The 15,978-nt window shown below is 42.9% G+C and overlaps 4 protein-coding genes across 4 annotated transcripts; 2 read left to right on the top strand and 2 right to left on the bottom strand.

Moving 5' to 3' along the window:
* Nucleotides 1-1,362: 1,362 nt before the first annotated feature.
* Nucleotides 1,363-3,225, bottom strand: AK88_04467 (holo-[acyl-carrier-protein] synthase; the record flags this gene model as incomplete). Its single annotated transcript, XM_012482077.1, has 1 exon — nucleotides 1,363-3,225. One exon carries the CDS (start codon nucleotides 3,223-3,225, stop codon nucleotides 1,363-1,365), a length of 1,863 nt encoding a protein of 620 aa, XP_012337500.1.
* A 588-nt stretch (nucleotides 3,226-3,813) lies between these two features.
* On the top strand, nucleotides 3,814-4,182 carry AK88_04468 (uncharacterized protein; the record flags this gene model as incomplete). The annotated part of the gene is made up of 1 exon (XM_012482078.1): nucleotides 3,814-4,182. One exon carries the CDS (start codon nucleotides 3,814-3,816, stop codon nucleotides 4,180-4,182), a length of 369 nt encoding a protein of 122 aa, XP_012337501.1.
* Nucleotides 4,183-5,178: 996 nt separating this feature from the next.
* AK88_04469 (uncharacterized protein) lies at nucleotides 5,179-9,426 on the top strand (the record flags this gene model as incomplete). Its single annotated transcript, XM_012482079.1, has 1 exon — nucleotides 5,179-9,426. The coding sequence occupies one exon, from the start codon at nucleotides 5,179-5,181 to the stop codon at nucleotides 9,424-9,426; it is 4,248 nt and encodes a 1,415-aa protein (XP_012337502.1).
* A 636-nt stretch (nucleotides 9,427-10,062) lies between these two features.
* On the bottom strand, nucleotides 10,063-11,934 carry AK88_04470 (Atypical/RIO/RIO2 protein kinase; the record flags this gene model as incomplete). Its single annotated transcript, XM_012482080.1, has 1 exon — nucleotides 10,063-11,934. The coding sequence occupies one exon, from the start codon at nucleotides 11,932-11,934 to the stop codon at nucleotides 10,063-10,065; it is 1,872 nt and encodes a 623-aa protein (XP_012337503.1).
* Nucleotides 11,935-15,978: the final 4,044 nt, after the last annotated feature.

Here is a 15,978-nt window from a genome sequence, read left to right on the forward strand (position 1 = left end):
AAAAAAAAAAAACACGTCTTTGCAACTTTTTTTTCCCTCTTCAGTTCAACATTTATCTTTAGTGAAATATTAAAATATGAAAAAAAAAAAAAAATTGTAGATGTGATGTATCTTGTGGGTAAAAGTTGCATTTTTCTGTTCATAAAAGAAACAGATCGAGGGCAGTAATTACAAGTTTCTAACACTGACCTGTACGAGGTGCACGTGTAACATGTATATAATATTGCATGTATACGTTTTACGTTTGTTCTTTTGTCGTTTGTGTTATGGTTAAAGCTTTTTTCTCTCGTTCTGCCATGACTCGAATGTGAGTAAAATTATTACGTTACGCCGCGACACGTCACATTGCCTTGCTCTCGTTAACATTTTTTTTCTTTTCTTCATTTTTATCAAGTTTGTTTTTTTTTTTTTAGTTACAAAAACCCTTCAGCGTGACTTGGTTAGTGTGTTTAATCAATTGATTAATTGGTTAATCGGTTAAATTTTGTTTTTCTTCTTTTTTTTTCTGTGTTAACTTGTTTCTTTCCATTGGTTGCCAAGGTTTGTTGCAACTTTTTTTTTTTTTTTCTTCAATTCCTTACACGAACATGATCGCGGATTTTTGTTCCCCCTTTTTTTTTTTGTGACACACACTTCGTTTTTTTTTTTAGCTCTTTAATTTTTTATTTGTCCTTGCCACCCTGTTCTTTCTACCTGTTGTAGGGGGCGAACAGAACGTCCACGCGAGTGCGCACATATGCGCCTACACACACGTGTACAGGCGTACGCAGCCCTATGGGCAAGCCCGCATATAGTTCCCTTAAGCCATACCCAAACCTCTGTTTAAACTGCTTAAATAAGGCATCACGCAGAGTTAAGAAAAATTATATACACATGTACCACGTAAGAGCAAATAAACGAAATGAACAAATCGCGCACACACAGTGGGTATGGGCGTACTCCACCATGTCCTCTACCGCGTCCTGTACGGTGCACTATTTAGCATGTACTCTGAGGTGCACTCTACCAAGCTGTTCTTACCCTCCCCCTGTTTTGCAACATCATTCCATGCAAACCGTTCGTAAAAAAAAAAAAAACAAAAAATATATTTCCCAATGTGCGAGGATGCAGGTTTACATTCCCCTCGCAGGGACCAAACACACGTGGTGCACACTGTGCTATATGCGTGGGCTCCTGTGTAGGAACACAACCGCGACAGCTACACCTCTGCAGAGCATGCGGTGGTAGTACACGCAAATGTGTGTAAAAATCGGTAGGCCCATCTTTAACGTTACTGAATAGGACTTAACTTAAAACTCTTAACCGCGCATGCAGACGCGTTTTCCCCTTCTGTACCGCGCCCTCTTGTTCTATTCCACGGCGTCACACGTTTGATCCAACCGCTAGCGCCTGTGCATGGATCAGGTATGTGCAAAAGTTGCACGTCGTGGCCTCATCCTTTTTAACATTATGATTTGGGCAAGTTATCCTTTCATCACTTAGAGATAAAAATATATTTACTATTCCCATTTCGTTTGCTATTTTCCTTGCCTGATCATACAAAAAAACGAGGGGCTTTCCATACTTGTCCTTTCTTACTTCTATGTCGTTCATGCTTATACCGTACTTGGAAATGGAACTTAAACCGCGCCCCATGGATTTCAGGATCGCTTCCTTCGCTGCGAACTTTTTGCTTACGTGGATGGCCAGCTTCAGTGCGCAATTTGTGGTGAGCGTGTGCGTAAGGTTCTGCTCGGAGTGCTTACGCCCATCCCAACCGCGATCCCCTTCATTATCTCCGTCATCCCGTTCCTTATCACCGCTACCCAACTGGTCATTGCCCAGGCGCCCCTGAGCCAACTCCCGTAACTCAAGCGAACTCAAAACCTTCCGCAAGAAAGACGCTCCACTTTTTTTGGCCAAAATTTTGTAAATCCTATTCACATTCAGAATATCCGTTCCCAGCCCAATAACATAGTGGGCATAAAATGTGTTCGTATAACCATGAAATTTAAGATACTTGCCGAGCATGTCTTCCTCTATGTGCATAAATTCATTGTACTCCTTCACATTATTTACATGATCCTTGTTTGTTAAGTGTATTAATCCGTGCAGAACGTACAATGGTAACCGCTGCTGGACGCAGAAAAGGGTTCTAAACAATTTGTTCACACCTCGGGGGGTCAGCTCCTCCTGGGCGCTCTCCTTCTCGTCGTGGTTGTCCAGTGTAGACGCACTACCACTACTTCCATCCCCCAACAACCCCTTCTCGTACTTAACCCGGGCAACTACACACTCCTTGTTTATATACGCAGGGCACAAATAAATATCACCAGACCTCAAACAACTCCCACCAGGTATATCTGCACCTGCTGACTCACAATTAGGAGAAGCGCCCTCCCCATTTTCTACGTAGTGCAAAAGAGATATGACATCCGTGGGTTCATTCTTTCCTCTGTGCGTGCTGTTTACCTCATTCATCTCCTTTAAACTCACAAACGATATATTCAGCTGAAAATCTTCAAATCGCATTATATGTATAAGTTTCCTCACTTCTTTTTCGAAATGGGCCAGATCAATGGGTACTTCCGTCTGGTTATTTACAATTTCGAGGAGGCCATTTCTTTCGTACTTTTCTCCGAACACATTGTCATTGCTGCCATACATGCTTCCATACACGCTGTCGTACATGCGGCCCTCCTCTCCTAATGACCTCCTCATCACATTGTTGTTTATCCGGTTAAACATCTCCTCGTCATTCTCCCCAACCATGTGAATTTTGCCTAACCTGTTCATGCAACTTGCGCTTTTCCATTTTGTCTTTGTCCATAGGGGGCATATTTTTCCCACTGATTGTTCCCGACACTGAAAATTATAAATATAAAAATTACGTGAGACGGATTTGGGGTCCTTTCCCCGCATTATTTTTTTTAGCTTCTTAACTGGATGGCCTGAGATGAGGCCTCCGAATGGATTGTGCGCCTTCGCTTTGGAGCAGTCCCGATAAAGACAATTAAAGGGCACCCTTCGGTGTGAAGAAAAATTTGACGATGCACATGGGGAAATGTAATTCCCACCACCGGGCGGATACCCGATCTGCATACAATTTTTTTTCCTTGTCATCCCTAGCGAGTGTACCATGTTTTGAACCTTCTGCTTCTTCACAAAAACGAGCCAATACAAAAATAACACTTTTACTACTTTAGTGCAGGCATTCTTTATTTTGTGGGCAGCAGAACCCGGCATTATAATTGGGTCCGATGTTCTCACATAAGCTCCAGGTACTTCCCTGCACGGCTATACACACATATGTACGCGTGTGTATTAATGTATGTTTAACTCTTCCCTCCGACGCACATGTGCCTGGGCATTTACAAACGGGGATTATAGGTATGCCCCTTCCCCCCCACTTCCCGCGCGTATGTCCAGCCAGCAGCTTGAACATGTACCTACAACTGCAAAGCGGCACCTGCTCATAAAAATACTTGCGGCAGGGGGGGAACAAATCCAACTCCACTTTTGGCAAACGCGTGTGTTGCACGTGTAAAGTGAAAAACAAACGGATTCAAAATACTAGGCTTTTACAACAAATAGAGGTATAATTTTTTTTTTTTTTTTTTTTTTTCTCTGCTGATATAGCGCATACAACTTCACAACGGTGTAACCCACGAGCAGCATTTCGTTCCTTCGCAGGACGCCATTCAGAAAAGTGCACCACCCCAATCGCATCGAAGGTGTAACGTTCTTCCTGGTTTCTCGCTTGTGACTAAGGCACAATTTGGGCACGAAAAAACAAAAAAAAAAAATACTCTTCTCACATTAACCTCCGTCACAATGAAGTTCCTCATTTTTAATGATGACACGTCTGAAAAGGGACTAGCCGGCGGCGGCAAAACGACAACAAGCACTGGGCAGAGGGTTGGTTTATGCGGGTGTATGCTGGGGCGGGGTGTACACACCCCTGGGAATAACAACGCATGTACTGGAGTAGCTCATTGTATTGACTACCTTGCAGTTGCAGCTGCACCTATGTGTGAACCTCCCCCACTAAACGGTGTTCCCACGAATAACCACACAAGTTTATCTTCACCGCAATGTCATTCCAGTAAAATGATGTACACCCACCCTGTGGACGATGTTTTCTTCTTCACCCTCTCCATGGGGGCACAAAGGTGGGAGTCCAAGGGGGGCCGTAATGCATAACGAATTGGCACGGACTAACATACGAATCGAATTGCCCACCACACTGTAGTGCCGCTATACTACACTTGCGAAATGGTGAAACGTCAGAATATTTACATGTGTGCTGCAGCGGTGCGTGGGGATGTACCATTCCAGTCACCTTATGGCCAAAAATGGAGTAACGGAGGCGCGATGGTGTGACGGAAAAGTGAGCTTGAAAGATTCATGCTCATCACGCGCCGCACTGTTAAGAAGCCTCCCTGACAGTGAGACATATGTACATAAAAACTGCCATTCAATAAGCTGTCCAAGTGAGCGCCTGCTCGATTTGTTCGTAAAAGTTAATGTAGTGACTCCTATACCGGGTGATCAATAATTACTTATTTGCGACATCGCCTCTTATGTCTGTTTGTTAACTTCCGGAACACCACTCATAGGTGCAGTTGTGTGCAAGGTAGGGTAGACATAACGAAACGCAGCAACGATTTTTTTTTTTTGTTGTTTTTTTTTTTTTTTTTTCAACAAGGTTGTTGACACTTTAGTAAGGCTTCCGTATTATTTTATTTTCTTTTTTACACCTTCCATTTGTCAATGTAGCAATTTTTTTTTTTTCCTTTCATACTCCTCTGCGTCTCTTCACTTCCACATGATGTTGTCCCGCAGCTCATAAGAAAGAAGCCATTTCATGTATTTTATATGTGAATGCGGGTGGGGGGGATGATAAACATATATGCACACACAAGTTTTTACTCATTCGCATTTTTTTTTGACCACTTGATCTTGTGCCCCTCCCGCACAAATTTAGAGTTTGTAAAAATTGGCAGACACATATGAAAAGGGGTAGACTCACACGGGCGAGGTTTACAGTGATGGTCTTGCTTGCACCACGCCGGCCTTGCTCAATATGTGGGGAGTATTACATCCATCAGCATTTCCCTCACTTGTGTATATAAGCATTGTCATACATTGTAGGTGAAACCACGCTTTGTCCTATTTCCACTCCAAACTAGCTCAACGATGAGCGGGCCAATGAATGGACACTTCAGAAAAAAGGATCCCCCGGAAGAGGAACATCAAACCGACGTGCTCATTGTGGGGGCAAACACAGGGGGCCTTCTTCTCTCTCTCGACCTTGCACGAAAAAATGTAAACCACTTGGTGATAAACTCATGCTACAAAAACAAAACAGAAATAAACGCAGAAGACATAAGTGAGCATTATTTACTCTACCCAAGAACGTTGGAAATTTTTCATGATTTAAATATCCTCTCAGAGGTACGAAACAGAAGCTTAAAATTGACAGGAGTTAGTTTCTATTCTGGAAACAAATTAATAAATCAAACGGACAAAACGTTCTTTCAGAATTTCAATGGATCCACATCGTACATGTTAAGTATAAACAAGACAACGCTGAATAATATCCTGCGAAGAAAATTGACTTCCATCAATTCTCATGCGGTGCAGGATAACACCATCCTGTGGGGGCTCAGGCAGAAGAGTCTCTCCACGTGCAAAAGGGGAAACAGGTACCGTAAAAATAAAGGAGCTGCTGATGTGCACGCATACTTGAACCATCAACGGGGAACGCAACATGGGAAGGGGAGAAGAAGAAATAAAAGCGGAAGCTGGAGCGACGTGAAAAAGATGTACACCCTGCCCTCCCTCCTTAAGAGGAGGCAAGAAAAAGCCAGCGGCACAATGGGTGGGGAAAAGAAGGGGAAAAAAATAATAACTCGGAGGGGAAGTCCACACAGCAGAAGTAGCGGCAGAAACGGACGAAGCAGTGGCGGCAGCGAAAATTACACAAATTGCGTACAGACAGACATAGAAGATTCGTTGGACAGATACACATTTCATAGCTCATCTAGCGATACGGACTCGAACTCTTCGACCCCTATGTATGGCGATCACTCTACGAATAGCACCTTCGAAAATGGCTTCTTTCAAGGTTCCTCGAGGTCCCCCCTAACCAGACTTCCTACTGAGGGTCATAGGAGGGCTACTCCTACGGTGCATGTGCGGTTGGTACAGGACCTCAAACGGGAGACAACACACCACGCAGGTAACTATATAGACGTGCCCCATGATAATAAAAAAACCGACAGTGGAATACACAGTACTGTTCATCCCATAGTGGGAAAAAGACCGTGGAGAAAAGGTTTTTTTGGGGGGAGGCAAGAAGGGGACAATAATGGCGCGGTGGAGAAAAATGCACACGACAACTCATCAGGGGACAAACCCATAAGGGATGCACCAACGAGGGTCTCACCAACGAGGGTCTCACCAACGGCGGCTTCACGAACGACAGATACCCACCCAAGTGAGGAACGACCAGAAAAACCCTCGTACTGCTCAATTAGGAGCAAATACATAGTTGGCGTGGATGGGAGAAAATCATCAATCAGAAAACTGGCAAACATAAAAATGGAAGAGAAGACAAGCCAGCCAATCGAATACATATCTGTTGATGTCTGCGCCAAATGGCACATAAATATGAGTCACTACAATTTGACCCTGGTTCAGTCGGAGCATGGCTTAGCCACATGCTTCCCCATTCTCACTGATATGCGAAATATTTACAAGCAAAATTTTTTCTGCAATGACGAGGCATTTGCGCACGTAATTGAACGAACCAAGGACGAGTACACCGTCAAAGGGGACCTCACCCATGGTGGTTCTTCTCTTAAATGGGAGCACACTGTTGGGAGAGTGTTTTGTTCGTTTAGGGAGCAACCCACAGACGAGCGGGGCGCACTGGACCAACCGTGTGTACTGCGAAATGGCCTCACTGGGAGAACTGCCAAGGAGGCTCCTCGCCCCAGCGGCAGAAGGAGGGGGACCGATCCATGGCGAAATGAAGACTCGGACAATTGGGGAAATGGCGCCACCGCAGAGGGGGGGTCGCAAAAGGAATCAAAAACAAGTTCATGTGGAGCCGCGCAAGATGAACCTGTGCAGACCCCCATGGAAAAATATCCTCGTGACCCCCACAAGCAGGAAGAAGAAGCGGCGTTTGCCAACTCGCAGAGGTTAGGTCACGACCCTACTGCACCCCTCCCACATGAAGGCACACCCAATTTAATTAAACCACGTGGTGGGTATGCAGATAAACTAAGCGAGAATGGAATTGACTCGATTAGATCCCCCTCTAGTGGCTCATCAGAGTGTCTATCCTTAAGGGTACCTCAAAATTGTCACACCGAACGAGGGAACAACCAATCCAGCGCGAGCACTCCACACGTGGTTTCTCACAACTCGTTCTTGTCAGAACAAGTGTCCTCTCAAGAGGACCCCTCGGGGTGGGACAAAAATGGAGCATCTGAGGGGCACCCCTTTAAGGGGCATCAGGATCGGTCTAATACTGATGGGGACACATGGAGGGAAAGCCACGTGGCAGATATGGACAGGGTGCATCCCTTCGAGCCCAATGATGAGAATAAAATTGAGGGGACAGATGAATCTGAATGGGGACGCCACTCCAATGCTGCGGGGTGCGAAGAGGGCCCACAGAAAAGTGATAGCACTGAAAGAAAGAAACAACTCGACGACAGTGGTGTGGGAGAGAATACAAACGACGGGGATGCTTTCCCCAAAGGAGAGGAAAATAAATGTGCGAATGGACAAGTCAGGGGGGGAATTGTACAAGGTGAGGAACTGTCTGGAAGTACCTGCGAAGACGGCCCTGAAGTGGTTTCCACGAATGGAACTCCACCGAAAAGGAAGCGGCACATCACGAACGATCACTCGAGCGGTGATGCGACTGACCATAACGCGAACGTGTTCTCCGACGCAGTGAGCAACAACTCAGGGCGCAGCGCCCCCAGCAATTCAGCGCTTAGCATACGCAGGGGAGGGTACAACTGGCACTTGACCATATGCAGGAGAGCAAACAAACACCCACGTGAGGAAGTGTTATGTCGAATGAAAGAGACAAACAAATTGAATCACATGGAAGTCATCCACTTGATTGAAAAAATTTTTCCAAGTGTAAAAATATTTTATATATATAATTTGAAGACAGGAATTCACAGGGACCAAATGTGCCAAGAGTTTTACAAACAGGGGATCATCCTAGCAGGGGAGTCCAACTGTTTGTACAACCCCATGTTTAGCGTAAGCATTAATCTAACCGTTCATGATGTATACACCCTTGGATGGAGATTAAAGTATCTTATTGATTACAATTCATCGCCCATCCTGCTGGAGGCATACCAGAAGGAGAGACAATACATTTCTCAGAAGGTCTTAACATGGAGTAGTGAAATGATTAATTTTTTTTTTTTTTTAAACAATATAGCAAATTGCTATTTTTCGTTTTTCCTGAATTTCTGTGCCAGGACCATCAGGAGGTTCACTTCCTCCTGCAACATTTTGAACCGGGTTTACAAAAAGACGTTTATGTTACAGAGCGACTACTACAGAGTAGGCCTTGTACACACTTGTGCTCAACTGACAAGAAGGAACTTCATGTGTGCAGATCGACCAAGGAACTGCGTCCTCAGATGTGTTACCTTGTACAGTAACAGCTATCAGCAAAATAACACCGTTCGGCTGTATGACTACCTAGGGGGACATGCACATACCTTAATTTTGTGCATATGCCAAATGAACCCCTCCCGAATTTGTGCTTGCAAAATGGGCCTCCCAGGGAGCTGCCCCGATATTATGATCCCCTTTTCCTCCAAAGGGGGGGCAGGAAGCTCCCACAGCGCATACTCCAATCGCGGTTACTCCAACCACGATGCGGACGCCTTTAACAAGCTCATGAAAATTGCGAGACTGACTTACGGTGCCATGGCCAGGGGAAGACGGGGCTCACCGCTCAGCATCCTCTGGGTTGTGTGCGGTGAACAAAAAAACGAGTTCGCACGCGGATACTCTATCGTCAGTGCGGGCACCGATACGAACGCGAGTATCACCCGGAATGGAAATGTTCTCTCGGCCATCCTTTCTATTGTATGCCCCCAGATGATGCACAGAGCCACCATCCAGGGTAGGGACTCCCCAATGAGTGTCCTTCTTACCAAAATAAGGGCCAACAACAACCTGGGCAAACAAACCATCCTCTACGACTTCATGAGCGACTTCCAAAGACAGCTAAACATCAAGCTAGGTGGGCCCTGCGTTCCAACTGATTTGTGCAGGTCCAGATCAGCCATGTACATTTTTGTTCGCCCAGACATGCATATAACGCACATGAATTATGTGAACGACGAGAATGAGGTTACGGCCTTCCTCGATTACGTGTACAGCTTTTACGGCTAAGGGGTCTGCAACCAAGGCACACCGTTGCCGGCGCCATCGTAGAGATGAACCTATATATGGTGCGAATTTTTCTTCCCTTTTTATGCCCGCATAATCGCGTCAGCGATGATTTGCGCACGCCTCCTAACAAGCGAGAGTGACAACTTTTTTTTTTTTTTTTTTCCCAACATCTGTCTCCCTGCACACGCAAAACTAAGGTGATGTCGTAATTCCTTTTCCCTCTCGAAAGGAAACACCTCAAATGGAGAATACCAACTCCACTTATTATCCTCCACCGACGTGTTAAAATTTAAGAAGAATGGGCTAAACAATGAAGAATAGCACATTTTTCACGTCTCATTTTTTTTTTTTTTTTTGAAGAGGGCATCATTTAGCCTTTTTTACACACAAATATATATATAAAAACGTTTAGTTATTTTTTTTAAATAAAAATAATCTGACAAAACAAGAAAAAGGGATGTTACAAAAAAGGACTGAATAAAACAGATAATTTGCGCACAATGGTACACATTCTTTGCGTACGCGTAGCGCTGCTGTGCTCATAACACAACAGAGGGAAAAGGGTTGGACAGTTTTAAAAGATTAAAATTGGGGTTACTTTCCCTTTTTTTTTTTTTTTTTTCACCCCATTTTTAGTTACACATAATTTTTAATCTTTTCCATCAATTTTTTTTTATTTTTCGTTTTTAAATTTTCCTTGTACTTTTCCTTATTTTTTTTTTTCCTGTACATGTACTTTAGCTTGCTCTTCGCGTATTCCTTGGTGTACTTTTTTATATGGGGCTGCCACGTTTCCGACAGCTTCTTGGTGGAGTTAGCGGACATGGATCCCTCCGATTGACAGCTCGAGTATGTCGTCAATTCGCTTTCTTCTTCACTACTCGCTTCACTGTTGATGTCGTTGTCGCGGTCCACCTGCTCCGCGCTCTTTTCTGAAGCGTCATCATCCACCTGATCGTTGCCTTCGCTCGATACGATTTGGCCTCCCGTCTGTTTCTCACAGCGAACAGGTGGATCATCATGACAATTCTCCCCCTCATCCTGGGTGTTCTCCTCCGTAAGACTGCACTTGCCATTTGTAGGCGCTTCTTCATCCTTCAAGGGGCTACTACCCCCCCTGCTTCTGGTCTCCTCCTCTTCGGTCTTATTTTCCCGCTCATGCCCTACTACCCCTTCTGCACTCTCCATGCCATTGTCATCAAATGCGTCCAGCCTTTTCTCGAGCCTGTCACTTGACTTTTCTCTTTCCGCGTTGCTCTCATAGGCGTCTTTGTATTTCCCCTCAGATGATAAGGGGTCCTGCTCCCCCTGGGTTCCCATGCTGCGGGGGGTTTCCCCCTGAGTGCTCTCGCTAACGGTGCTTGGGCGGTTTTCTTCACAGGGGTGCCTTTCTCCACTACCATGGCTTTCATCACTTTTGTCACTTCCGTCCATGTCTTCCATTTGGTCCATTTGGCCCATTTCGGCCACTTCGCCCATTTCATCACCTTGGTCACTTTGGCCACTTGCATCGCTACCGTTGAACTGCTCGGGGCAGTCGCAGACCGAGTCAGACCCATCATTCTGCAGGACGTCCATCAAGGCATGCTCATCACAGCTGGAAATCAAATTATCGTCCACCATAATTTTGTCATTACTAAGCAAAATGACATCCTCATAAACGGGGTAGTCCTCAATTTTTATTTTGTACTTTTTATAAAAGTGATTAACTACACCTCTGACATCTCGATCGAAGTACAACTTCGCATTCGCATGCTGGAGAGAAACAATTTGAGGAAAATCAATAACAGTTATCTTCTCATCATCATCAATCAGAATATTAAATTCATTAAAGTCCCCATGAATTATATTTGCCTTGGCAAATTTAATAATAGTGTTTATTAAAACGTCGATTATTTTAAAGGGGTTGCTGATTTTTACATGTGATAGGGGGTACCCATTTACATACGACATGAGGATCATGTGTCTGTTTAGGTCATAGGGTTTTGGAACAGGGAAGTTATGTTCATGCAAAGCTTTTAAGTAAGCATATTCCTTCGTGGCAGCTATTTTGGACAAGTACAGCCAATTCCGAAATTTTTTTTTCCCATAATAATCTCTATTATTTTTAATGGTTCTAAATGATATTCTTCCTAGCCTGTGTATTTTTAAACACAATAAATTTCCGCTGGTATCTTTACATATGTAAATGTCTGATTCTTTCCCAACTCCTATTTGGTTACCCACACTTTTTAGGGTTCCCCTATTTATAAATGCTCTTAGGGCTAGGAAGTCATACCCTAAATAGGTTAGCTTGTACCCATCGTACTTTTTATTTTCATGACTGATCAACTTGTTCTTGAGCAACTTCTTCAACACACTGGTTATGCCTTCCTTTCTCAAATTCGCTATGCTTGCTATTAACGACACGGGCAGGTACTCATGGTTCCGCATGCCCATTTCTATCGCCGTCAGTACTCGGTACTCATTTTTCGACAGGAAGCAAAAGCACGAGATGTCCAGCTTCATTGTGCTAGAGGGGGGCGGCTATATACATACGCACTTCGCGTTACCAGCAAGTATTGTGCGGCGCGAAATGCACGGGGATGCTCTATGCGTTCGTTCTTTCTATTGTTCGTTTTCTTTTTTTTTTGCTCCTCTTCCACGGCGTTGCCCACTTTGGGTCTATGTCATCGTACTATAGTGGCACGCGTTAACGTTTCTTTTTTTTTTGGTTAGAAAAAAATACTCCTAAAAATGTTCCTCCCCCCTTCTCTATTCTATGTGATCGCTAAACTATATCATGGCCTTCCTCTCTCTTTTGTTTGTTCTTGTATTTTTAATAAAATTTCCACAAAGCGTTCGCAGTTCGCAGTTGGGCACTCCGTTACGTAAACGTGTTCGTGGGGGCATAACATTAAAGTTCCCGGCGATGTGAAGACGAAAACCTCCTCCTTTTCTTTCCTGGACACATATACGCAAGAGGGGACAAAGTGCAGGTGGAAAAACGCCTTTATAGAAACATTTCAGGGTTGTGCAGCCAACACTTGTTCGCTGATTTTATTTATTTCCCCCTTTTTTGTCAATCTTTGGGTGAAAAAATCACGTAGCTTGGAGAAGGCATACGCGCAAACAACGTAGGAAGCTACCGGTCGGTTAAAAATATAGCACAACCCCCTTTTTGGTGATGCTTGCCGCGGGGGGGGGGAAAACAGCAACTTCACAAAATGTTGTTCTGTTGCTACTAAATTGGTACTTATTGTAATGTACTTGCGTACAGTTTGGAACTGTTCTTTTAACTTTTTCCTAATTCGCAATGTGTTCATATAAATTTCGTTCTACTTCGAACGCTGGTTGTATTTTTTTTTTTTTTTTTTTTTTTTTTTGACGTGCTTTTCTTCTATACTTATATGGGAACGTTATGCAAAATATATTTTTTTGAAGCTTTTCCTTTGCACGGCACAGCAAAAAAAAAAAAAAAACAAAAAAAAAACAAAAAAAAGGAACCTGTGTTGTTTTATTAGTTTATTCGTTTTGTTTTATACTCAGTTTGTTTTCCCCTCTTTCGCTTTTCTTCCTCTTTTAATCCCTAAATTGGCACTTCGCCAAGTGTTTTTTCTGTATGTCATAATTTTTTTTGTCGAGGATGAGGCAATTATGGGAAAAAATAGGGGGTCTAAGCCCGTCAGCGGCATGCTTAGCATAAATATATGCGCGTAAAAAATATGTTGCTTCAATATGCATACCCCCTATATAATATGACAAAGGTGTATCACCTGTTCAGTTCATTCGTATTTTTATTTTCCTTTTTTTGTTATGACAACACGTAAGGATGACGGAAAATATAAGATGAAGCCTAATTAGGCCTCTGGCAATTTTGTTTTCCTTTTGGCTTAAACTTCAGGGTTGGCTGTATAAAACCTAGGTATGCCTTTTCCATTTCCCCCTTCCTTTGGTTCAGTTCCGTAGTTTTTTTAACAACATTTGGTCCAATCCACAGTTCTTTACCGCTCTTTTTGGTCCAGCCGGCGTTACACCCCCCCTTTTTTCAGTTGCCCATTTTCTTTCATTTTTTTCCTTTCTTTGGTTTCCCGTTTTTTTCGCTTTTTTTCCATTTTCCCAACCTGTACGAGTCAGCGCATCGTCGTCTTAATGATGAAAAAAAGTTCCTGCCTTTTTTTTTTCCAAAGGTGATATGAGAAAAAAAAAAATTATATTTCCAAAAAAAATATAGGAAAAAAAAAAAAAAAAAAAAAAAAATTGCCTGAACATAACGTTAAATCAAGCCAAAAAAGCCAAAAAAGCCAAAAAAAAAACAAAGAAAAGCAAAAAAAAAATATGAACAAGCAATAATTTTTGTTTTTTTATCTTCAAAAGTACCTAAAAGCAAAATAAGCGAAATAAGAGAGCGTACCAAAGCATTGTATGTGTTATTGTACGTGCCGCATTACATTCAGGGCTTACGCAAATATATTTCCATATATATATGCTCGTAGGCTAACGTAGGTTGTACGAGTTACTCATACTTTTGTACCAACTGCCAATAGCGATGCGAAAATGCGCCAGGGGAACTTCATACCGCTTGCGCGAAACGGATAAGCATTCAGCAAACATATGGTGACAAACCGATTGCGACAGTTGGAAACGGCAAATAGGGCAGGAAAAAGTCCCATTTGTGACATGCCAGTTGTGATTTACCGCTTGTGACTTGCCACTTGTCACGTGCCATTTGCATTTCCTGGCCACACTGCCCAACTGCTCTGCGAACTGCAAAGCGCACGGACAAACCTGGCATGTTTACACAACACAAAGCGAAGTGGAAAAGGCCAAACTGCCAACAAATGAACAACAGCAAGTGAGGCCACCCAGAGGACAAAGAAAAAATCAGTCCAAGCGAAAGGGAACAGAAAAGGAATGTACTTAAGAATAATTTAAGTAAACGTGTAGGCCTCTCGATTATAGCTCTTTCCCACACTTCAGTTAACGAGAACAGGAAAAAAAAAAAAAAAAAAAAAAAAAAAAAATCCAGATCGCCAAAAGTCCACAAAATTTTATCCACCTTACACAAACATGCAGACAGCTCAGTCATAGCTCCGTCCACATTTTTATCATTTTACTTTATATTATAAAATTCAATGCACACATATGTATATACCCATACACGTAACTGGTTAAGCAAACGTTTCTTTTTTGATGATTACACAGAGGGGTAATTCTTCATAGGGAAAAACCCAACATATAAGAAAAGCCCATCACAGAAGGGGCTAACCGTTTAAGTGCATATTCAAAGCGTGAGAGACAAGTTCTGCAGAGAGCAGCGCACCCTGCTTCTCCCTTCCCTGTGAGGAATAATCAAGTGTTTTACACATAGTATTATTTCAACCTATTTTTTTTTTTGTTTGTTTGAAGAAATTATATTTTTGCCAACGCATTGTACAGAAGAGTTGTATTTGCACATACATATCCACATGGATATATCGCCATACCTGTACGCAGTTGTCTAATGATGAATGGGAAAAATCCACATGAAAGGAAATGCTCCCTTTTAAGTAATTCTTCCCTCTTCATCATCAGATGACTCCACAAAAACGTAATTATGAGTTTGTTTTGAAGCGCACACAGATAGGAAGGGCGTGTTAATCCTTGCAGAGCGCATTTGTACGTACGTATAAATCTGTCACGTTGCATGATTCTCCCGACGCCTCCTAACTTCCCATTTTAACTGCATCTTCTTAGGTGCAAATATGAGTACATGTACAGGTGTGCAAGTGCCTTTAAAGGAATAAGTTGGAGCATACACCTTTAAGTGAAACCTCGCTTGTTTTATTGAAACATTGTAGTTTCTTTCAACAGTGTGGTGTACCTTTGGGTGCTCATCCGCATGCTTTTTGTACATACGCCCTTTTTTTTATTTGTCTGCATAGTTGTTCCATGTTTTACATTGTTCCATTTCTTCCTTTTGGAAGCGTTTGCACCGGCACAGCTGTGGAGCGCAGCGCTAGTAGGCATAAGTGTGCAACTATGTACAGATGCTAATACGTGAAAAAAAAAAAAGAAAAAGAAAAAGCCACTCATCAGGAGCAGAAGTGCGATTGGAAGCAGAGAAAGGGCGCCCCTTTTTTGCCCCATTTTTACAGCCCATTTCTACACATCGTATACATATGCCATTTCGTACAGGGAGATAATTTTGTCCATTACCTCAATTTCGAAATGACAAGTCGACACATAATAAGGAACATTTCGCACACAAAACACAGAAGGCAAAACAGAAGCATCATGCCAAGGAAAGCTTAACACCCTTCAGTACGAGCCATTTGTGTAACACTGAAAAGGAAATTTTTTCAATGGGTTTAAACGTATGATGGAGAAAAACAAAAAAAAAAAAAAAAAAAAAAAAGCACCAAACTAAAAATAAATAAAACGTTGGTCTAAAAAGTGGATACCGGTTATGAAAATAGCCCGTGCAGCGAGCTGTCCTTTTTTGGTTTGTCTTCGTTTGTTACGGTATAATCCCACTTAGCTCGGAAAACCCAAAATGTTCATTTCATATATAGCAACAAGGCCTACACACAC

Source organism: Plasmodium fragile, assembly GCF_000956335.1.
Source record: "Plasmodium fragile strain nilgiri unplaced genomic scaffold supercont1.64, whole genome shotgun sequence".
Lineage (NCBI taxonomy): Eukaryota > Apicomplexa > Aconoidasida > Haemosporida > Plasmodiidae > Plasmodium > Plasmodium fragile.